The 25,269-nt window shown below is 34.1% G+C and overlaps 1 protein-coding gene across 20 annotated transcripts in view; it reads right to left on the bottom strand.

Annotated features, from left to right (window-relative positions):
• The window catches only part of RIMS1 (regulating synaptic membrane exocytosis 1), a 469,154-nt gene that overhangs the window by 390,450 nt on the left and 53,435 nt on the right, over positions 1-25,269 (bottom strand). For 19 of the 20 annotated variants that reach the window (XM_079146461.1, XM_079146485.1, XM_079146449.1 and 16 more), the window contains exon 2: positions 7,466-7,546. The exons of the other annotated variant lie outside the window; for it this stretch is intronic. In XM_079146461.1, coding sequence (XP_079002587.1) covers positions 7,466-7,546 — 81 coding nt within the window. The remainder of the gene's footprint in view (positions 1-7,465; positions 7,547-25,269) is intronic. 20 annotated transcript variants of the gene reach the window in all.

A 25,269-nucleotide genomic window follows, 5' to 3' on the forward strand; every position in this document is an offset into this window, starting at 1 on the left:
ACACATTATCAAAACCACGTACCTGTTTTTCAAAGATAACTAAAGAAACTCAAGAGTAATAGAGAATTTGTAACTGTAAGTTCTTTCAGATTCTTTCTGGTTGACTCTTTAACTGAATGGAACCCAGATGCTGAGCTTACACTGGTAATTTTTATGTGATGAGACTGGTCATAATGCAGACAGAGAAATCAAAGTGATGCCAATCACCCAAAATCATGAATAGTAAAAAGAGTTCTGTAGAAAAGCTAGATAGAGACTGCTTGGTTCATCCCACTGACACCCAGATAAACCACAGCGACCACTTCTCAGTCACATCATAACTCCCTGGAGCTTATGCCTGTTTCCTCTAAACCCATCAATTAGCACTTCCCAAGGAAAATCTGCTTGAGTAACAACCTGTAAAGGCTTTGGCCCCTAAGTGCTTCCACCTTGCTCCCTATACACTCAGTGAGCACACATGTCCCAGAGAGCCCTTGGCTTCCCATTGGCCCTGTGAAGCATGCTCCCTCTCTTCTTTGAGATATGTCAGTAATAAATACTGACAGTATTTATTTGTCAGTAATAAACAGTTATTTCATGTTTTTCTCTCTTTCTTTTTTCATATTGCTTCCTCTATGTCTCACCTAATCAATAAACTGAAACCCAATTCCCAATTCTCTTTCCATCAGGGCTATCCTAGTAGGAATAAACTGGATAAAACTTAGACAAGAGTCTTCCTATAAAACAAGTTTCTTGTGAGAGGAACAACAGATCAAGTGTCAGATGCCTAGGTATTAGGCCATCCACCAGAATGAAGAGGTACCCCATGAAGGCATGTTATCAAGACCACCTCCCCTAGACCCTTGTAAGGGCAGAGCTAGAGTTCACAGCCACCAACCAGAGTGACCTCATACAAAATTAGAGAAAAACAGAACATATGCCCATAGGCTGCAGCAATGTTGCTTTAAATGACACCAGCACAACCTAATGTTTTGGGCCTCACAATAACTGTTTTCTTCTTCTGGAAAGTTATAGCCTGCACTTGCCTAATTAATCAATTATTTATCCTTCAAAATTCATATTAACATAAGAGTTGTAGACTCTAAATTCTTCCCTTTATCAAACCAACCCCAAACAGAATAAATAGTTTTCTCTTTTTATCACACTCCTACTGTAACACTTATTATGCAGTATTGTTATTTATCTGGTTGTATAACAATCTGCTTCTCCCTTAATTGGAATGAAAACCCTTTAGACAAGAATTCCATCTCATTTATCGATGTATCTTACTTACACCTAGGCCTAACAGGCATCAGATTCAATTTGATGAACTCCATTAATATTTCGATATATTTATTTCTTTAATCAAGTGATGACAACTCATGCAACATGCTTAAACTATGACCAAGTGACATATTAATAATAACATAAAGGGAATATTTGAATATTTATAAACATGGCTATCAAAAATATGGAAGTAAATTGATAGGCATATCCATCAAACTAGACTTGCACAATAGAATGTACCAAGCACAGTCACCCTATTTCCCCTATCTACAAATATTCTCCCTTTCTCTTTATCTACCTACGAAAGCTCTTTGGAGAAGTCACACACACGTGCCATCACCTTTTCCTGACTTCTCATTTCCTTCTCAAGCATACCTGAAGTGCAGTCTTCCCACACAGTTATATGTTAAAACTGCTATGACAAATGCTACCAATAGTATCTATGTGACCAAAACTAAAGGTTACTTTTTATCTAATCATTTATTTATTGATTTTCTGCTGTATTTGTCACCGATTCCATCACCCTCAATCCTGTACTACCTTGACCTATAATCATCCTGCTTTTTTAACCATTATTTCTCAGTTGCACTGGGAGATCCCTTTTTCTAGTTCCTTAAGTATTGATTATGCCTAGGGATTTCTCTGCTGTTTTTTTCCTAATTGTCTTTTGATAATGTCATCTACTTCAGTTTACTGAGTGCTTCAAGTTTATAGACAAAATGGTTTCTGAATCTTATCCTTGATATGTAACAGGTACCACAAAATCCCTGTATCAAATTCTGAACTCATCACTGCCCACCTACCTAGATTTCATTCACATTCTTAATTCAACTTATACTTCTTGTTTAGTGTCTCTTTATCACCCAATCCATTAATATGGTATTTTCCCTAAACTTTTTCCTTGCAAGTCATATTCAACTGACCTGAAAGCAAGGCCTATTTCCCTTTTACTTTGTTCTAGAAATGTCTCCTTCCCATACCATCTATTAATTCTGTAAGTCTCCCTGGACTATTACTATTGTCTACTAACTGACTTGCTTGTCCCTAGTTTTGCCTAAATCACATTCACACTCCATTCTCCCCTCTTCTGAAAATAAAGTCACTGATACTGTATATATACACAAATATGAACATTGTACAAATCCCTCAAAAATCCCCTCCCAATTTATTTTTATCTTCCAATATCAACCTAGAAGTGTATTTATGTAGACATGGGAGAAATCAATCAACACTACTCTCTATAGAGAATGAAGAGAAATAAGGAATAAATGCAGACTTTAAATTCCTCAAGTCACCTACCAAAAATTCACTATTTTCATCAAAGTAGCAGAATGAGCAAAAAGGAGGCTGTCAGAAAGGAGGAGTAAAAGAGCCCCTGGTTGCTTGTTCTTATCTGCCACAAATTTTACTAGGTTCAGTTAAGTTGTGACAGAGTTCCACAACTAGAAAATATGTGGAAATTGAAAGCAAGAGAGAGAGAAAGAAAGAAAGAAAACAGATCAGGAGTGTTATTGAAAAAGATCAAAATTGTCACTTCATATCTAATAATGTCCGATTTAGAGGGTACTTTGGAATAAGTGGGACCAATTAAAATAGAACCTCAATATGTATGTTAAAACATTTTAAAAGCAATGCTACCTCCTCAAAGAACTTTGGCAGAAATTACTTGAATCCTAGTCTAAGTAAATTTTCCTAATTCTAGAATGTAATATGAGAGGGGAGAACCTTAAGTTTTCTGTGAATTATTAAGAGAAGTTCCATCATAGGAAAACAGTTTTACAGTAAGAACATTTAGAGAAAAAGAAACTAGATACAGTGGTGTATGCCTGTAGCCCAAGCTACTTAGGAGGCTGAGTTGGGAAATCACTTGAACTTCAGAGCCTGGGAACAGCCTGGGCAACACAGCCAGACCTTGTCTCAAGTTATTAAATAAATGAAAATACAGAAAAAGAAACATGGCGATAGCATTAACAGTACTTCTTCCAAGTTTTCAATTTTACTGAAGTAATTATAAATGATATTTTTATGGTTAAATCAAAATTATTCTTAATCCTTGGAAAATGCTGATTAAATACAGATGATATGTAAGTATATTATGGAGATAAAAATCTATAACATCTGTTTAGCCTCTGGAAATTTATTTTTAAATATTATATCCTTTTATACAGGATGAGAGATAGGGACCTCATTTCATTCTTCTATTCACAAATATCCAGTTTACCCAGCACCATTTGTTAATAAGGTTGCCTTTCCTCCAATGAATTTTTGTTGTTGTTGTTTTATCACACTTTTGTCAATAAACAGATGACTATAGCTGTGTGGGATTGTCTCCATTACTTCTATTCTGATCCATTGGTCTACATGTCTGTTTTTATGCCAGTATCATGTTGCTTCTGTTATAGGGATCTACAGAATAATTTGAAACTGGGTATTGTGATGCTTCCTGGAATTGCTTACTATTCTGAATCTTTTGTTCTGCCATGTGAATTTTAGGATTGTTTTCCCCCATAGTTCTATGAAGAATATTATTGGTATTTTGAGGTGGATTACATTGAATTTCTAGATCTCTTTTGGTAATAGGGTTATTTTAACTATATGAATTTTACCTTTCCATGAACAGGGAAGATATATTTCAGTCTTGTAGTGTCTTCTTCAATCTCTTTCTTCAGTGTTCTATAATTTTCATTGTAAAGGTCTTTTGCCTCCTTGATTCAGTTTGTTCTTAGGTTTTTTTTTTTTTTTAATCTGTTGTGAATAGAATTGCTTTCCTGAATTCTTTCTTAGCAGATCCATTATTGACATGTAGATGAACTATTGGTTTTTGTATATTGATTTTGTGCTAATACTAAATTTTTGGGTTAGCTACTTTACTGAATTTTCCTATTAGCTCTAGAAGTCTTCGGAGGGACTTTTAAGATCTTTATAGGATCATATCAAATAGGGCTACTTCAGCTTCTTCCTTTCCTATTTATAGCCCTTTTATTTCTTTCTCTTGCCTAATTGCTCTGGATAAAATTTCGACTACATTGAATTTTAAGTACATAAACTTTCAAGTATAATGAATAGGAGTGGTAAGAGTGAACATCCTTGCCTTGTTCCTGATGATAAGGGAAATTGCTTTCAGTTCTTTCCCATTCAGCATGATGCTAATTTTGTTATACATAGCCTTTATGATATTGAGATGAGTTTTTTCTATCCTTAGTTTCTTCAGGGTTTTTATCATGAATCAGTGTTGGATTTTGTTGAACGTTTTTTCTACATCTATTGAGATAATCATGTAGTTTTTGTCCTTGGTTCTGTTTTTGTGCTATATCACATTTATTGATTTGCAAGTATTGAAACATTCTTGCATCCCTGGGATGAAACCAAGTTGATCATGGTGTATGTTCTTTATCATGTGCTCTTGAATTTGATTTGTTAACATTTTATTGAGTATTTTTGCATCTAGAGTAATCAACTATATTGGTCTATAGTTTCCCTTCCTTTGTAGTTTCTTTAGCTGGTCTTAGTATTAGAGTGACTCTGAATGGGTCAAAAACCTAAATATAAGACCATAAACTATGCAAATGTTAAAAAAAAAAAAAAGAAAAAACACCTCAACACATAGGCACAAAGACTTCCAGAATAGGATCCCTAGAAGTCAGGAAATAAGCAAGAATCAATAAATGGAATGGCATCAAATAGTTAAAAAGCAAAGAAAACAGTCAACAGAGTGACTGTGTCTATCACAACACAGAGACTGGGAGAAAAGCTGGCCAGCTACTCCTCTGACTAAGGCTTCCTCTCCAGAATATATAAAGAACTCATAAAGACTCAAAAGAACTCAAAAAGACAATACTAAAATAACAAAAAACAAAAACCCAATCATTAAATGGGCAAATGAGCTGAACAGAAATTTATCAAAATTTATGAAAAATGTTCAATATTATTAGCCATCAGGGAAATGCAAATCAAAATTCCCTGAGATTACAGCCATAAAAAAGAATGACTTATGACTTTTGCTGATAAATGAATGGATATAGAAACTATCATGCTATGTGAAATAAGACAATCCCCCCAAAAAAGAAAATGTACTGATGTGTGGATGTTAACCCACAATAAGTTGTGGAGGGATTGAAGTTCAGTGAATTAGACAAAGGGGAATGAAGGGAAGGAAGAGGGGTGGGGATAGGAAAGACAGTAAAATGAATCAGACATAACTTTCCTATGTTCATATATGAATACATGACCAGTGAAACTCCACATCATGTACAACCTCAAGAATGCGATCCTAATTAGAGTAAGTTATACTCCATGTATGTACAATATTGCAAAATCACTCTACTGCCATGTATATCTAAAAAGAATTTTTTTAAAACTTCCTGAGATTCCACCTCACTCCAGTTAGAATAGCAATCAAGACTACAAATAACAATAAATGCTAGTGAGGATGTATGTCAAAAGGAACTCTTATACACTGCTAGTGGAAATGTAAATGGGTAAAGCCACAATGGAAATCAGTATGGCAGTTCCTCAAAAAGCTAGAAATAGAACTATCATGTGATCCAGCTGTATCACTCCTCAGTATTTATTCCAAAGAATTTAAGTCAGCATACTTTAGAGATGCATGCAGTACAATTCATAATAGCCAAATTATGGAATCAGCCAAGGTGCCCATCAATATATATGAGTTTTATTCAGCCATAAAGAAGAATGAAATTGTATCATTTACAGAAAATAGATGGAATTGGGGACCATAATTTTGAGCAAAATAAGTTAGAGATTAAAGTGTCATATGTTTCTCTCATATGTGAAAGCTAGAGAGAAGATAAGTTGAAAAACAGGGGGATGCCATGAAAGTAGAATGGAAACCATTAAGGCAGAGGAATGGGATTGGGGGACTGAGGAAGAAAGTAGGAGAGGTAACAGGGAGTGAAATTGATCAAATCATGTTTTATGTATATATGAATATGACACAACAAAATCTACCTTTCTGTAAAAGTAATATACACCAATAAAATAGTAAATTATGTTCGGAATAGTATAAAATAAAAAAAACAATGTTATATCCTAACAAATCAATATTCTAAAATTAATTAATAGTTTGCAATAAACAAAAAAAAGCATTTTAATGACTAACCACAGAGGAAAGCAAGGAGTAGAAAAGAAATCAAATAAGTAAACTGAGTTCTGAATGTGGCTTTAGATGAGATGCAATGTAAATAGCTGTAAAACTTCACAGAGTAGCATGATATACACAATCCTCTGGATAGAATTATCTTCCATATAAGAAAAATTAAATTTAATTCTCTCACTTATAAAATATTATGGCAAAATAGTTACAACAATTTAATTTTTTTCATAGCCTTTTTACTACTTTATCACTTCATTTTGGTTTTTCTTTCAGAGTATTATTATATAACTAAGGAAATCTAAAGAAAGCTGATTTGAAGACACCTTTTTTCAAAGGCTATTCCACAAAGCTTGGAAGGAGGTTCTCCCCTGGAGTAACTACCTTGTTGCAATGGTTACACTAAACTTACTGCTGCTTCCCACACACAACTGAAGGAAATTTTAATTTTTTTAAACAAAGAACACAATACTATTCAAAGGATTAACCAGATCACCATAGCCTGAAGAATTTTTAAATTATTTACATTATCTCATCAACATTCATATTTGAAACTAAGAGTCTGCATGTTTTATTTCCTCTCTATTTCTACTTTTCCCTTTTGTTGGTTAAGTAATAATCATTCATACCTGCAGCTAAGAATACATTAATAAAAATGAAATGATGCACAATCCACTTGTTTAGAATGTCCATAACCTTTAAATAATATAGTGTGAAGGTTGGATAATGAACTACTATGCATTTTCCTTACCTACACACTCTAGCCCCCAATCAACACCTTATCTATATTTTGGCAAAACCCAAAAGAACAAGAACCAAACAAAATAAAAAACAGAATTGTTGCTATTCTAGAGCCCTATTTTCCTTTCCTCTAGTTTGATCTCTGCAATGTTATTAGAAACTCAGTTATTAAAGACACTTAATCCAGAGCTCATGTAGATAATTTTATCTAATTCAATAGTAGCCTTTTTATTATACCAGAGAAGTCAGAATATCTACTCCCACATGCAATATGAATTAATAAGTCTGTAACTAGTGGTCTGTATAAGAGACGACATTTTCAGTCAATAAAACCAATGCCATACTTACGGTGGAGGTTGTTGGGGCTGGTTTTCAGCATTTCTTGGTGTTTTGCAGACAGCAGGCTTCGCCATGTCCCTGACAACACACCTGGGGCGCATGATAGACAGCATAACGCACTATTAATTATAAAAAGGGTAGAACACATCTGGAAATTAAACAGGGTACTGAAAACACAATTTACAGAAAAGTCTTTGCAATATTAATTCAATATTAACCTTGGAGCCCTGGAAAGGCCTCTAGAATTAGAAATCTTTGACTCATGCCTCCAAGAGCTCAGTTATACCCAAGTAAAATCTGTGCTGGCCTCTGTACTTGGTTTTCCTTTTAGCATCAATAAAACAATTGTCAGCAGCTTTCCCCATAGCAGAAAAGCTATTGAAAGCTTTGGCCTCACCATATGAAGACATCTGAAAGCTTAAAAATAGGAACAGCTGTTGTGTTGATATGTTAAAAATTGAGCAGGATTTTCAGTGGCTTTGACAGTTTTACTAAAAAATACGGACTCTTGTTTCATGCCATTAGTCTCCACACAGGTCTTTCTGTTTATAGAAAAAGAGACTTGAGAGGCTTTAAGACATTATCCACATTCAAAATTCCCTTCATACTAATGAGAAGAGATGGAAAGACATGTTCATACATAAAGTGTGCATGTGTGTGTGTGTGTGTGTGTGTAATAAAAAAAGGTAGCTCCACATTGTAACAATAAAAGGTCTTTGGGCATTAAGTTCTTCATCATAAAATAAATTAATGCAGAGGGTAGACAATATAACAGAGTCCCAAAGTAAAGAAGGAGTTGATATTTTTACTCTCTCTCTCTCATGTTTTGTTTTGTTGCAGTGCTGGGGACTGAACCCAGGGCCTCATGAATACCAGACAAGCGCTTACCCTTAAGCTCTATACCAAGTCCTTTTACTCACATGTGAACGGGCTTATGGAGCATGGAAGAGTTCATTGACCAAAATCAGAAAATACCTCAATCTGAGGCTATACTATACTCAGATGACTCAGATATCCTTCTCCTAGTCTTTTCTTTTTTTTCAGTGCTGGGGATTGAACCCAGGACCTCTGGCATGCTAGGCAAGCATTCTACCAATGAGCTACATCCCCAGTCCGATATTGCTTCTTCTCATGTGCTTTAAAACGAACACAGCTTTAAGCAGGGAAGTCTTGGTGATAAAACTAAAATCCTACATCTTAGATTTTCTAAATGGAAATGCCCCTTAGGACTCGGGACTCCCAAGCACAAATCTGTTTCTTAAGAACTTTCATGGGGGCTTCTTGGAGACTTGACTACAGTGCATTTAGGACCTACATTTAGGACCAGTCATGTTATTCCAGAAGTGGATCACTGATGAGGTAGGGATCACTGTTTCCCAGTGCTAAAAGCTGCATGGCAAAGTTCTCCACTTCTGAAAGATATGATACAGGGAAACGTGGACACAACGCACAGAAACGTGCACACACACATTGCTCATTCCAGACAAGGTCAAGTGAGACTTAGAAATCAATTTGTAACATGAAAAGAAAATGGTGTCATTTCAAACCTCTGTACACCCTCCTCCTAAGATAAAAGTAAAGAATTGTGGCATTTCTCAAGAGCAAATGCTAAACTCTCAATGGACTGGTTAAGAGAGAGGAGTAAAAAACATCCCTGGGAACTACAAAGCCTTATGTGACTCTTTCAGCTTCATGGGAGAAGGCCAATCACACAATCAGCATTAAGAGAACATTTAGGGAGGCAGTTGTTAGAGGAAAAAAAAATTTACTAGAATTTCTGAGCCCTGAAATTTTAACCTAACTTACACAAGGCACAATGACCAAGTAAGTTAAATTTCAAAGTACTGGAAAATCTTTCAACAATTCTCACTCAACTAAAAATAGAATATGCAGCATGGTTAACCTACATGAACTGGTTTGTGAAATGTCTGAAATATCACCAACTCAGAAAAGGTTTTGAATTATATGAAAAGAAATCTTGGTTCCTCCTCTTCCTCCCCTGGAGTTCCAGATATTTATACAAAACTAAGAGAAAAAGAAATCTACCACTAAGAATTTGTCTTAAATATGATTTGAAGTGACTACTTTCTATAAGGCAAAGATTTACCCAGTAGTATTGGTAGGTTTTTAAGCCAAATTTTCCTTTCTCCTAACTAAAAGGCCATATCTTTCTTAAAACAAAACAAACAAACCTCATTTCTAATCTCAAATACCCAGTAATTTGGGATTTAAAATTACAATAGTCAACATGTTTCTGTCTGTATGCACTACAGAATTTTTTCTGACAAAAACTTCATTTGAATTTCTGAACTTTAAGATTTTATTGAATAATGAAAATAAACATGTTACTCTTCAAAAAACATATTTGGAATTAATTAAACATACTTTTTAAAAAACAGGAGATGACTGCATTTTCTACAGCATATATGCTGATCATAGAACACATACACTAGAGTGATGTAGTAGATACTAAATCTGAGTGAGGAGGAAAACTATTTGTTTCAAATTCCTAATTTTTCAACAAAATTGTGGGGAAGTGTTTAAACTATGATAATATATATTCTTATATTTTTTAACCTGACTTCCTTTGAGCTGAAGTATCTTCTTGGTCCAAGAAAGAAAAAATACTACACTATGCTCAAAACAAGACGCAACAGAAATATAAAATACAAGATTTTTGTTAGCCTGTGTGGATTTATATTTCTTTAAAATTATAATTGAACTGTGTCAGTTTGGAGGTATAAAACCTTAATAGTTCCAACAGTTCTAATACATGGAAGTTATTTAGCTCCAGCAATTTCCATTATTTCCCATGCATTAGACAAAGTATATTAAATATAGACCCCTCATACTTCGAGAAACACAACAATGACGTGTCAGAATGTTGCAGCTATTAAGGGTTTGTTGCTATACATGATTCACTCCATCAGCCAGACATTAGGAGACCACAAATGCAGCAAAACTGCTGACTTCCTGGAATTACCATAGATCGAGGGACTAAGAGTTCAAAGGGTCTGACCCCTTATTCTTTGAGATGTCATTAATTATACCGGAATTTATTAGACATGAACTTTTACTGTCTCCTAAATGCATGTAAGCATCTCCTCATCATTCAAGCACCACTGAAGATTTATGCAAATAAGACATTCTGTAACCACCTCAGGAGAGTGCTCCTCCTGACTCCGCCCTCAGCCCTGCTGGGTTTTATGAATGACTGCAATCAATGCGATGAATGGCTGCCAACTGCCCACTCAGCCCTTTCTACTCTTCCCTGCACGTACACACGGGAGAAACTCACATTGCCACAAGCCTGCAGATGAGGCTACGGTAAGGCTTTCATCTCTCCAAACAGGAACTAAATGTGCTTCCAGATACTTAGAGTATATGAATTAAAAATTCTAAAAGCCTTCAAGAAACAATTTACATAATTACTTTCTCTCATTTGACTTTCCATTTTGGTGACTGTAATCACTACCCCCTACCCTGCTTTCACACAAAAACAAAAAGCAAAAAACACTATTTGAACTTTAAATTGTTTAATGTTTCATAACTAATGTCAGGAAACTAGTTACTGGGCACTAAGCTGCCAAATAGTAGACTATGGCTGTTTACATTTCTATTCTCAATCTTATGGTTTTTAATTTTCCTGTCATCAACAGAGTCAAGCAGTGCTGGGCAAACCAAAGTGTCTGTGCCCACTTCCCAAGTATTATAGCACTAGCCCACATGTATCCTATGAAAATGAAGGATAGTTAAATAATATAATATTGAGAAAATGAATTTTTTTCAAAGGTACAATTTTCTGATTTCCTGGTCACTGATTAAAATTACACAGAAACAGGGGAAAATGAGACTTCAGAGACTTTGTAATTGGTCACTCTTCCTTCTAAATCTATTCAGTGTTTCAAGTCATTCTTCAACATGACTTTAAGCACAAAGTATTCAAAGCGTATGCAAAATTCTGGAACTTATCTTCTCTTTAAACTCCAGGATCACATATCCAACTGCCTCCTCAATATTTTGACCTATATCTAATAAATCTCTCAAAATCAACATCTCCAAATGGAACTCTTGGTCTTATTACCCCAAACCTGCCTCAGCAGCCATCTCAATCTTGTTTGATTGCAAATGTATTTCTCCAACTGTTCAGTCCTAAACTTTAGACTTGACTCCTATTTCTCTCTCACACTATGCATCTAATTTACCAGATTGACTATATTTTCCAAATATGTGCAGAATCTGACGATTGCTCTTCTACTCTATTATTACCACCTTGTCCTAATCAGTATCATTTTTTACTTGAATTCTCATGATAGACTTTTTACTGGTTGCCCAGCATCTACATTCTGTTCTTAGATTCATTCTCAACACAATGACCAGACTGACTTTTCTGAAAGGTAAGTTAGATCCTTCTGTTAGACACTTCTGCTCAAGGTTCTGCAATGGTTCCCCAATTTATTCACAATGAAATGCCAGATTCTATCCGGCTTCCCATTACTCTTGGAGCTCACCTCCTGCTACTTCCTCACCAGCCCTTTGTGTCTCAGGTTCTTTGTACCTGGCTCTCTGGAATACCTGTTCCTGAAACTGGTAGAACTAAATCTCTTACCTCTTTAAGTGCTTATTCTAATGTCAATTTTTTTTTTATGATTCCTACCTTAATTATACTCCTTATGACTGTAATCCACTTCCCCTCACCACACACACACATTTCCAAGTACCCTTTATATTGTTGCTTTATTATTTACAAACGTTCTATCTCCTACTGCTTGAAATAGGATCTTAAGAGCAGGGACCTTTATCTGATTCTTTTCCTCTATGTAAGAGGAACCTAGAACAGTGCCTGACAGACTAGCCACTCACTATATATTTGTTGAGTAAATAAGATAAAAAATATAAAAGCTATTGATTTCAAGCTTGAGTAACTAATTTAAGATTTAGAATACAGTCTGGGGAACACATTTTTTTTTTCCAAATTAAAGCATGTTTCAACAAAATAAAATTAATTTATAGTCAACAAGTTTTGTGATTTGAATAACTCCACTAAATTTATGTTTATATGGTTTGAGTGTTGTATATTCTCTTTCTGAAGAAGAAAAAGGGCATTTTTCAGCATATGACTTAGTGAATGGAAAAAAATTCTTCAACATGAAATTACTGCTTTGAACCAGTAAGAAACATGTGGGGCACTAACATTTTATCAAATAATATTTTTAAATAACTCTATGTAAAAAAATATCTCAATAGTAAAGACAGTAGAGTTACTTTATATTAGGTACAGAGGAGTGAAGGGAGGGGAAGGGGTATGAGGGCAGGAATGATAGTAGAGTGAAAACACATTATTACCTCATGTACATGTGTGACTACATGACCAATGTGATCCTGCAATATGTATAATCAGAAAAATGAGAGATTATACTCTATTTATGTATGATCTATCAAAATGTATAAATGCATTCTACTGTCTTATACAACTAATTAGAACAAATGAAATAAAAATATAAAAAAATAGTAAAGACAGAATTAATCCCTTTTTTAAATTTTTCTAAACAGGGTAGGAACTTTTAATTTAAAACATATCATATGCCAAAATGTACTCAATATTTCTTGTTTAATCTTCACACCACCCTGCAAGACATGATTATCCCATCTGAAAGAAAAAGAAACTGTAGATCTAAGAGATGAAATTATTTTCCAAATCATAAATGGTCAATGTTGATGCTTCAAGAAGCTAGGATTTGAATTAAGGTCAGTTTAGTATGAAATTAATATCCTTTCCACCTTTCCTTGTCTTTAAGAGGTGAAAGAGAGATCTGTATCTTCAGATATGCCTCAGTACCACTGGCTGCAGGTACATTGTAGACAATCTTTAAATAAACTCACATAGCTTAGTATTCTTTCAACATCATTCTAGTATCGTTAAGACTGTGTTCTTCAAATATAACAGCAGGGCGATGGTGACAGTAGAATATGAAGTTGGTTAAACTAGAAATGCCATGTGATCTTAAGACCAACAGGGACACTGGAACACTACAGAATGTGAAATTCAAGATGATGTATCTGGTATAGAGACAACGAGTTTACATGAGAAGAGAATAAGAAAGCTAAAACTATACAAGATTCATTTGAAAGACAGTGCAATTGATAAATATCTCTTTGAATACATTTTTTCAAAGGAAGACTTCAAAAGTGATCTCATTTCCATTTACAAATTCTAAAAGAGGAAAAGCTAAAAAAATTATCTTTAAAACCCATTTTACATAAAAATGCATATTCATGTCCATTCCACAGTGAACAAGTGTGTATGATGACTATTACCCATCAGATGAGGATGGAGCAGTGAAAATTCTACACCAGAAGGGGAAAGTGAATGTTGGTATTTGAAAAGCCAGATGTACTAATCACAAATCATCACAGCCTGTTACACCTCCAATGTGCATTCAGGGAACCCCTCAAAAGCTACAACAGAATAATTTTTATTTTTAAAAAAGGCATGGAAGACAGGCAAAATTGATTCTTAAGTATAAGAAAAGGGAAATATGGTGGTAATCCTTCACAATGAGTGTGAGGGCTGCAGACCTTCCCCTGAAGAGGCCAGGACTGTATTCACAAAACCAAACAAAAAGGATGAAGATTCTAAAATAACCAGATAATGAGAGACGAATGCACCACTGAGATTAATGGGAAATTTTTAATTCTGAAAAACACAAATCTTTCAAAGACTGTTAAGAAAAGAGAACAACAGAAAAGAAGTAAAATCTCTGGTCTCCTGGACTACTGAAACCTCTTTACTATCCATTTGGTCTCTAGAATTCTAGAAGGCTTGATTCTACGAAATCCTTATATAATTTCCAAGATTTTAGCAATTAAGTCCAATTAACCTCTTTATATCCAAGCTACTGTTTTATGGTAACAGAATAATTTCTTTCTCCATTCACTAATTCTAGAATATCACTTACTGATGGATTTATATCTGCTATCACCTCCTATATCCATGTCCTCTTATTTACCTGTTTCTACTTACTAACTTGCGTGAATTCTCTGGAAACTACTTGCTGCCTGCAAAACACAACTTTAGAAAAACCTAGAGTACCAAAACTTTCCCATTGCTAAACTTGCAAGGAAGAATTTCTTTTCATTCCACAAGGGGGGAAAAATACTATCTGACAATCTAGTAATAAGTAAGAAATTTCCAGGACAGGAAACAATAGTCAGTGCAGCAGAGAGAGAGAGATCAAATGAGAGGAGGGATGAGGTTGTGTTTTGAAGTTCCAGGAACCCAAAGAGATGGAGCTCAAGTGGAACTCTGTCTCATGGGCTCATGAGAAAAAGTGATATGAAAATGGGGATAGAAAATATAGACAGTTGTTGGAAATGTAGAAAGATGAATTGAGAAAAGAAAATGTAATGAAAGGAAGATGGTCCTTTTTTATACTCAGGGCACAACTGTAGGTGAGTGAACTGGCCAAGGGAAAGGAAGAAGCTGAGTGTAGAGGACACAGAGGAGGAGAGGGGAAATGACAGGAGTGAGGGGTTGTGTGGGGGAGGAGAGGAAAAAGAGATTAGTGGAAACAAGGATGTTGATCAGGCAGACAGGAAATAAGCAGGTAGGAGATTATTTCCCCAAGTGTCACCTTGCATTTCAACATAACTGTCATCTCCATTTTCTCCCAAAATGATTCTTGGGTGATAACCTTGATAAAATTTGTTTTGAAAAGGCTCTGGAGAATGAAAATCACTTTTATACCTCATATTTCTACCTCAGTTCCTATATAATAAGGAAAATCTTCAGCTCAAAGCTTCTTTCCCATCCTAAGTATGCTAGAGACAAGGGTATAGAAAGTTTAAGGGGCTCTCTTCTCCTAAGTCTCACCCACTGATAGCTATATTGGCACTAATGAGTAGGGTTACCACGTCTTGGAAGGAAAAAGTTGGAAGCTTTCTCTTCTTTTCCTGACTGCATGTTAAAAAAAAAAAAAAAAGCAAAGCAAACACTCAACAAAGAAAGAACAACTTATTTCTCCTGAGTACCCAGCTTGTCTGTTGTAGGTCCATGGACAGGCTTCTAACTCTGCTAACAATCTTTTTTACCAACCCATGTCTATTTAAACTATTTAAGTAAACACATCTAAAGCTTACTGAGAAGGCTTGATTATTTTAGATTTTGAGGTAGTTTTAAAGAAAAAAGAAAACTTATTTGGAAATGATAATCAATCGTAATTAGGAGTAATATCAGAAAAACTAAAAGGACATCAAATTTTTTCTAGCAAGGGAGGAAACATGTTCTGTATCGGCTGATTCAGCCTGTTTTGTTCTTCTGGAACCCATGACAGATGGTGCTTCTGTGCTGAACACATTGTCATGGGCTCCAGTTGTACAAATCAAAGTCCCACCAAATTATTCCCACTGAAGAAAGAATTCTAGTTCAAAAGTGAGAATGTTAGAGGTTAACTTCAAGATAAAATTGTTTATAGCTTTTAGTACTTCCATTTTCATTAGTAAAGAGTTCTAAGACCCCTTACAGCTCCATTGGAAATCACTGGTCTAAATTACTGGCTTTGTCTCCAGTCAGACTGAGTGTGGTCTTTTCATCCAAAGAAACAACCACTAACTTGAATGAGTGAGATATGAGAGACTGTTTCACCTGCAATAACACTGAGTTAAACAGAAATTTTAATACTGAGACATGACTAAAAATTGTCTTGACTAATGTGAAAAAAGCAATTCATAAAAATAAGATGAATTTCAAGACATGTAAACTTGTTGAGATATGAAAACAAAATAACAAAGAAAGAAAATAACAGTTAATAATATCAGCAAAATTTTCTGAGTGTCTACGGTGGGTATGGAGCTATAGTTTTTACTCAGGTAATTTGGTCATATGTTATCCATTGTTCATGGTATTCTGTGAGTTAAAAACTGATAATGCTACTTAAGTAATAAATGTATTTGTGAAATACCACACCTTTTTCATATAAGTACAATTTGTTATTTCAATATCATGATACCTGTGAATTATTTTCCTTTAAGCAAACAAGTGATTTCATCGTTGTTGAAAATTTTAGCAAGAACTACACAATTATAATTGAGTGTTTCAAATTGGAAGCACTAGCCTTTACTTTACATTCTCTTGCCATATTTCAAACTTGTGCCAAAGTACAGATAGTTGTCAAGAGAATGCTTGTCTATAGTCCAATACACAGGGCAAAAAAAAAAATTTTTTGCAGTAGAGGCCGGAATGATGGTGTTTGTAGAGATAAACTCTAGAGCTACTTCATAACTAACAAATTTTCTGCTTTTTATTTGCAGTACAAACCCACATCATTTTGAATAATGATTTTAGGGTAGTTGTATATATATATAGATACAAATGTCTTTTCTCCTCATAACATTCGTTGTCTTCTCATTTTGGAGAGAAATATGCACTATCCATTTCATTACAATAATATTTATTTGGTCAACAGGTTACAATGCCTCTTTTATGTAAAATGTGACAAAAGAATGAAATCTTATCAATTTAACATTTCAATGATAAATCTAATATTTGAATGTAATTGCTTCCTTGATCTTTTTTGTATTCAAAATGAGGAAAACAACAAAAAAAAATTGTAAATACTTTTCTTCATCCCCTTCATGTAAATTGATGAAGGTATGAACAAATATTTAGAAAAATACTGATGTATACTATGATGTTTGGGAATATGATCTGGCAAAGGGGATTTCTTACTCTTCTTTGACAAAGGTGAATACAGACACACACACACTGCTGTCTCCCTAGATCTGATAGGGCTGTCATTCTTGTGGCTTCAACTGCACTTATGGCTCCTGAATTGTCATTTCCAGACCTCAACTCTTATTATCTGTCAGGGCTCCAATCTGTTTCTACTGAAAACTTCCCTAACAATTGAGCCTGAACAGATCAAAAGACTGAACTCAATAATGCTCCTCCTCTCAGACTTAAATATCTCCTAAATTCCAGAGAGTAGTCAATTAAATCACTGATGTTCACAACATTGATCCCACTATGGCCACTGACTCAGTTTAATGGCCAAAATGTCACTGAGTTCACTGGCTCTTCCTCTAGAGAAATAACCTGTTGAAGTGCATTTTTTAGACTTATATTTACAAATTCAAAATTTACTTTACCTCTTAAAAGAAATGCTTGGTGTCTTCCTACAACTTCATTTCTTCCTATTCTCAGAGTCTACAAAAGGGCTTCCTGTTCAACACCATACCAAACACATATATAGCTATCTAGTTCCAGGGCATTGCATCCACATATTCCCATCATTCACTCATCTCTTCCCCTTAATTCTTAACATAGCTCATTTGCTAAGTCAGGTAAATCTATTTCACAGTTTTAGAACTTCATTTTGTCACCTTCATCTCTACCATATCCCATTTTTCTTACTTCAAATTGTCTGCCCTCTTCTCCCTCTCTCTTAATTTTTAATCCTTTCAAAACTCAATTCAAATGTTCAAAACTCCAGGAAGAGTTCCAGGCTAAGAACTCTTTACCAGCATCTTCTAAAACATAGACCCTTATATGGGCATGAAACACTGTTTAATAGCAGCAGCCCAAGTACTGGGAAGAAGTTCAAGAAATGTCTACTTTAGAAACAGGACATGAAATAGTATGTTACAAAGCACCACTGAGAAGCCCTGGTGGTTATAACATCTGTATGAATCATTACAAAAGGCTGAGTATAATCGATGAACAAACACAGACACCTGCTCTGCACCATGTACCATGCTAAACGTGATGATCACAACCTGAAAGCAAGTCAGTCTGTTCATTAATAATACCAGTGGTAATAATACTATTTATTGACCACATAATATGATAGAAACCCTTTTATGCTCTTTATATGCATTAAGTTATTTGATCCTTATAATAACTCCATGTGGAAATCAGGTTAAATAACAACTACTTGACAGCATTTACAAAGCCCTGTTTTGTATAAGTTGTCACAGTATTAGTTCCACAAAACAGAATTCTATTAGTATATCATTTTATGTCCCTAAAGTTGTTTAAATTAATTTTTAATTAAAATTAATTATGTTCAAATACAGGTAAAAACAAAATCAAGTGTGGGGATCTAGAATTAATAACGAGGTGCTAAGGGTATAGCTTAGTGGTAAAGAGCTTACTTAGAATTAATAATTAAATAAGGGCTATTTGTTTTTCACCCAAACTGTTACTTAAAAAGAATATTCATTTTGTAGAATAAAATTCTAGTCCATTGTACTTTTAATATTTATGTAAATAATCATGTGACTTAGTGTTCTCAGGGGTTATAAAAATACTTTAATTATTATATATAATTAATGTTAACCTTGCTTTTCAGCATTACTTTAAAAATGTAATATGTACTTTTAAAAGGAATTGTATTGTTTGGGAGACAATGGCATCACACTTAGTGGCTGCAACATGTGAGAAATTTGTATTCTTAATGGTCAGAGCTTGATAAGTTATTCCAAATAATAATATAAAATAGCAAATATGGCACTTCACTTTAATAGGGAATATTTTCATTTGAACATGATCATGGTCCTAAAGCATCACCAAATTTACCTAAACATATACAACCACTTTACATTTTGGTCCATTTTTAAAAAACATCACCAGAAACTGAGTATTCATCTTCCAAGAAAGACAATACAACATTAGAATGCATACTTCTCTCCATTATGACTTAATAGTGACACATGCACGCTACTAATCAATTCTTCAACATTTAAGTATTCAGTATAATCTCACCAAAGGAACAGATTTAAATCTAAACTAACAATCTGTATGAAAATCTCAGAGATTTTGTTATTGTTTTACCCAAGTAGTAAACAATGTGCATAAACTATAAGAGATCAACTACAGTGACATAGCAAATTTTACTGTACTTCTTTTTAAGTTCTAAAATAGATGTGTAGAAAAAAATGTAATTACTGCAATAGGTAGACAATAGCTCTCATGCTAACTAAATAGTGGAAATCCTACAAACTCAATGGTTCTGCAGTGTACATATACATATCATACATTTTTCCAGGCAAATACTGTATATCTTCCTTTGCTTTAGAGATAAATTTCAAAGGACAGTGAGACATTTTCTCTAAAACCACATAAATGCCTTAGTGACACTTTCTTCATCTATTCAGATCACTCGTAATTTCATTGCTACATAACTCAAAATGACCTCTTTACATTAGAAATATTTTAGTTTTGACACTGACACTACGTATTTAGGAATTACTAATGCATCACTAGTGATAAAAACTTAAATGCTAAATTTCATTAAAAAATTGTATATTCCCCCCCCAAAATACACTATTAATATTATAAATATGTCAAAACAGACTAAGGGAAAAATTTGCATTATGTACCACCTCACATATAATTCTGAAAGGAAAAAGACAGGAACATGTGTACATGCACATATACATACATACATACACACTATGTAATAAATATACAATACTTATATCCAGAATAAATAAAGAATTCTTATAAATCAAAAGTGAAAAACAACCTACCCTTTGGCCTAGAAATGGACTCCCAGATATTTACCCAAGAGAAAGGAAAACATGGGTCAACAAAATTATTTGTATATGAATTCATATAGTAGTGTTATTCAGAATAAACTAAATCTGGGACAACAAAGGTTCTTATTAATAAAGAAGTGATCAAGGAGAAATATATTCATACAACAGAAAGTACTTGTGATATATACAATAATATGAATGACTCTTAAAAAATATTTTTGAGCTAAAAAGCCAGACCCAAGAGTTCTCACTATATAATTCCATTATTATAAAGGGAGGTAAAAAGTAATCAATGAAAATGAGAATCACAAAGTAGTGCCTTCTGGGTGGGGAATGTGTTTGTATGTTTATTTGGGTTAGGAAATGGGGTGCTTTATGTTTTGTTTTTAGTTATAGCAACACAGTTGTATGCAATTTTAAATACTGTACATTTTATTGCCTATAAATTATATATCAATAAAACAGTGAAAATAAAAAGAAAATTTACTGACAGCTCAAAAAAGGCAGAATTCTCATTTAACAAGTCCTTTTTATGAAAATAGAATATAATTTAATATTCTTTGGAAAATAAACATCCAAACATATAACTATGGAAGTAAAAAAATTAAGATAATTTTTTCAAAGTCCATAATTTATTCCTTTATACCTTGTCTGAATGAGAAAGATAAATGTAAATATAGCTAAAGCTCAAATTATTTTATGTAAATTTTTCATCAGGATGAATTATTACATATATGTGAAAATCTTAAAGGGCTTTCAAAATAGAGTTCAGGAAAAGGGCAAACCAGGGTACTATATGTTAAAAAATCATTGCCTGTTCTAAATTATATGCAGATTATTTAAAAGGTAAATTTTCATCTAGTATTTCTCAGAAAACATTACTTAAGAATTACACTAACAAGTATTATGTACTACTGGGAACATCTTAAAATTGATATTTTGAAAGGCTCATTCTTATGCTGTAAATTTGCTGATAAAGTAAATGGCACTTATTTTCTAAGAAATCTGGAGTATTAGTTGTAGTTTCTAAGAGCAGTGTCTCATACCAAAGGTTTTTTAAAAGTTATTCTATTAGAAACATACCAAAAATGCAGGATATTACGAACACATATTCTTATTACTTTAAAATTCTACAAATAAGTGAAAATCATCCATCACTACATTCCACACCTCTTCAATGTTCTCTTCTATGGGCATAAGTAGTCAAGACCCTAAAGTCAACGTGGTGAAGAGCAGCACTCCTGTCACCTCGGACTCTTCCGTTGGGGAGAAGCATGAAGACAGGATCAGAGCTCCCAATGCTCAAGGATCCTCCCTAGAGCCACTGTGACTAGGTGGCCCCAACAGAAGAGCAGGTGCATTTGCTTTGACTTTTTTCCTCAATGCAAACAGCCCTAAAGGTTTGAGAATCCTGGAAGAGTCAACTGGAAGTCACTAAATAAAGCTATTTCAATGTACTTTCATCTAAGTATGTTTTTACATTAAGGAAATAAACTAATTCTGAAAGGGAAAAGAACAGTGGTAATGGGAGAGTATGGAAAAATGGAAAAAATAATAAGATATAAATCAGAATATTAGCATGCTTTCACAGATAATTAACATCACTGGATACCTCTCTACCTCTACCATTCTTTTCTCTCCTGTGTTTGATTAAATTATTCTTAAAAAATATTCACTCTTTCCCAGTCCCCACCCACTATCCCACTTCTTTAAGCCATTTGTTTTAGCCTCATAGTAGTCAAAGTGCTCTCCCCACCCTTTCATTTGGAGCTTAGCTCTGTGACTTGCTTTGGATGATGTGACAGTAACAGATATAACAAGAGAAAATGCTTAAAATGTGATCCTGAACAGAGTCTTGCCCTTTCCAACTGCTATGGGACAAACCTGAGACTCTTGGAACAAATCTAGACCCAACCTGAAGCTCGAGGCCAGAGCCTTGTTAAACTTGAGAAAGTTTCTTCCACCCAACCAGCCTGAAAAAACATGAACAAGCCCAACTAGGGTCAGCAGGGACACTCCAGATGTCCCACAGACACTTGGGAAATAAACATTAAAGTCTGATATCATATTGCTGATTTCTCCTTTCTCCTCCAGAATCACTGCTTAACCCTTTAGGAAATATCTATGTATCCAGTTTAGAGAATGATTTTTCTTCCCATTGGTAGCAGATATAAACTCTGCCTCGCATGTCCTCATGATAACCAAGTACCAGTGATCCAGGAACTTCCTATAGGTACCTACACCAGGTCTATTCTCTAAGAACAGAAAAACACCTTCCCCTTTCAACTACTTAGCTCATTCAATATAGATTCCCAAAGGCCTTATGAATTGCCTGATTGGAGTAGAAGCTAATTTATAATAATATCAGTGAGAATAATCAAAAACTTCATGAAGACCAGGACTTTGTTCTATACATTGCTATGTATCCAATTTCTAAAATGTTGTATGGAACATAATAGGAACTCCAAATAAATAAATAAATAAATAAACAAATATAAATGAACAAATGTATTGGGATATTTTCCAATGCAGATAAAACTATATTTAACAGGAACTTTTAATATATTCACCCAAAAAACAGAGTTATTAGAGAATTTTGTCATGGGGTGGAAGTGGGGACAATGGGAGAAAACTGTAGGTTCAGAAGGCTTTTCCCAGAGTTCCATAAATCATCCCACATAGGTTTCTCACCAGCTGTACATAACAGTAACACCACTGTACATTATAAATATTCATTGTAAGTCAGGGCCACACCTGTGCCTGAAAGAATTTTCATGTGGCCACCAATCCAAATCCCTTTCAACATTTTATCTGGTCTTCCTTCCTCAGACTCAGCTACAGAAAGCAGGACAACCACAATCCCAAATCCAATGGCCCAATTTTCATTTTACAATGAACAAGAATATTGGCTTATAAATGTGGTGTGGTAGAATTGCAGGGTAAGAAGTCAGAAGACATGAACTTGGAGGCATTGTCTGCCACTTGACTGATGAAAATTTCAAGCAAACAACTTTCTATACTTCATTTTCATTAGGTATAATAATGTATTTCTAGACTCTGATGGGAAGGAATTTTAGTAGCAAATTACTGTACATAAAATATGTTGAATATCATGTAGTTTGTATTGTTTTTGAAAAGTGGGTTTTTACTATACTTGTAATGTTACATTGAAAGTAGATGCACTCCAAAACTGTGGAATGTCAGAATGTAGTTGAATGAATGCCATCATTAATAATGTGATGATGGGGATGCTGTCAGCACCAGGTGGCTTTCAGAGCAAGAACAATAAACAAGACCTACTGCAATAAAGATTTAACCAAGCTTAAGTTGAAATAGGACATAGACAGAAAAAAAAAAAAGAAATTTAGGAAAAAAAAATCTCTATTTACCATGTTATCAATCTACCAAAGGAATTACTATTAAACAATCCTGCAAAGAAGATGATAGGAAACAACGTATAAAAACAAAACAGTACCTTAACCTTCATGCATGCTTATTTTGAATTCTCATGTCTGCCAATTTTTCACAGTCTACAAATCAGTGTTTGATATTTGATGCTGATTTTAAAAAAGAATTTAAATGTCAAGTTTTATATCTACTAAAAGTATGATTCCTCATTTAAATGTTATCACATCTTAGAATGCTGGTTTTCTTTATAAGAGTAACCCAGTATAATACGTAAACATGGAAAACAAGCACACATAAGAGGACTGCTTCAGGCATTCTTCCTTTTGAGTTATGTCTCTCTTTTTTTCTCTCTAAGGAGGAAGTTTGTGTTACTTCATCACTTTGCATAAAAATCATCAGACTGAGGCAGTTAAGAAAATTTAAAAAAGAAAACAAAAAAACAGTTGTATCCTAGTGGCTCTGGAGGCTGAGGCAGAAGGATCACAAGTTCAATGACAGACTCAGAAATTTAACCAGGCCCTAAGCAACTTGGCAAGAACCTGTCTTAAAATAAAAAGCAAAAAGGACTGGGGATGTAGCTCAGTGGTAAGGTGCCACTGGGTTCAATCCCAGTACCAAAAAATAAATAAATACATAAATAAAGTAGCTATAAAGGTAGAAGCTGTCTTAAGGGGGAAAATGTTTCTAGAGGGAATCTAAGATAACAAGTTATTTTTAAAAAAGATCTTAAAATGTTTGGACCAATCTTAATTCTGAAACACACAAATTTTGGAAGGGATTTTCAAGTTATTCTAATAAATTCATAATTGCAGGCTTTCCACAGGGTTGTTGTTTTGTAATTCACATTGTGACTTTGTTCCATTAACATCAAATGCTAACATTAGGCTCTAATATACAAGTGTGCTGTAAGGGAGACTAACTATTCAATATACAGGTTCTTGGTTGCTCCTGTGTAAGACTATTTTGGGGGTTGCAATTCTTCGCTAATATCTAGTGTTTTTCTTATCTTGAGGTTTTCATGTTAACAACTTCTTTAACTCAGTTTTTAAAAATAAGGTTTAATCTACATATAATAAAATTCACTCATTTAAAAGGTACAATTAAATGTGCTTTAGCAAAGGAATGTGGTCCTGTAACCACCACCACAGTCATAATATAGATAATTTCTATCACACAACATTCTCCTGACTTCTTGCATTCAAATCTCTATCTTTTTCCCATTAGACCCCATGACAATCACTGATGTCTGTTTTATTTCTATAGTGTGCTCTTTCTAGTATTTCAAATAGATGGAATCATTCAACATATAGATTTTTGCATTTGACATCTTTCACTTTGCATATTTTTTGAGATCTGCCTGTAGTTTTGCATGTCAGTAGCTGGTTCCTTTTTATTGTTGAGTAGCACTCCATCTTACAAAGGCATAATGACTTGTTTATTCACTAACAGGGTAATGTCCATCTTATTTTGTGTAGATTTGACCATTATGAATAAAATTTTTATTTGAAGAAGGGTCTTTGTGAAGATATATTTTTCATTTCTTCTGGGAAAATAAGAGCGGAACTACTGGGACATATGGCAGTTTCTTATAAAATTATAAGGAACTACAAAACAGTACTCCAAAATGGCCACAACATTTTACATTTCTGCCTGCAGTGTAGAAGACTTCTAAGTGACTCTATCCTTAATGGTTAAATGGAAGCATTACAGTTAATTATTATATGCAATACAATATAAAGACTGGACAACTCATAGCAATTTGAGTTACATTAGCTTAACATTTTTGGAGATTGTGAGCTTGTGTGGCTCATTTCATTCTTTCTGTATCTCAGCAAGGAGGGCATACCTATTGTCTTCATTTTGTTAGA

The sequence above is a fragment of the Sciurus vulgaris genome, assembly GCF_902686455.1.
Source record: "Sciurus vulgaris genome assembly, chromosome: 7".
NCBI lineage: Eukaryota > Metazoa > Chordata > Mammalia > Rodentia > Sciuridae > Sciurus > Sciurus vulgaris.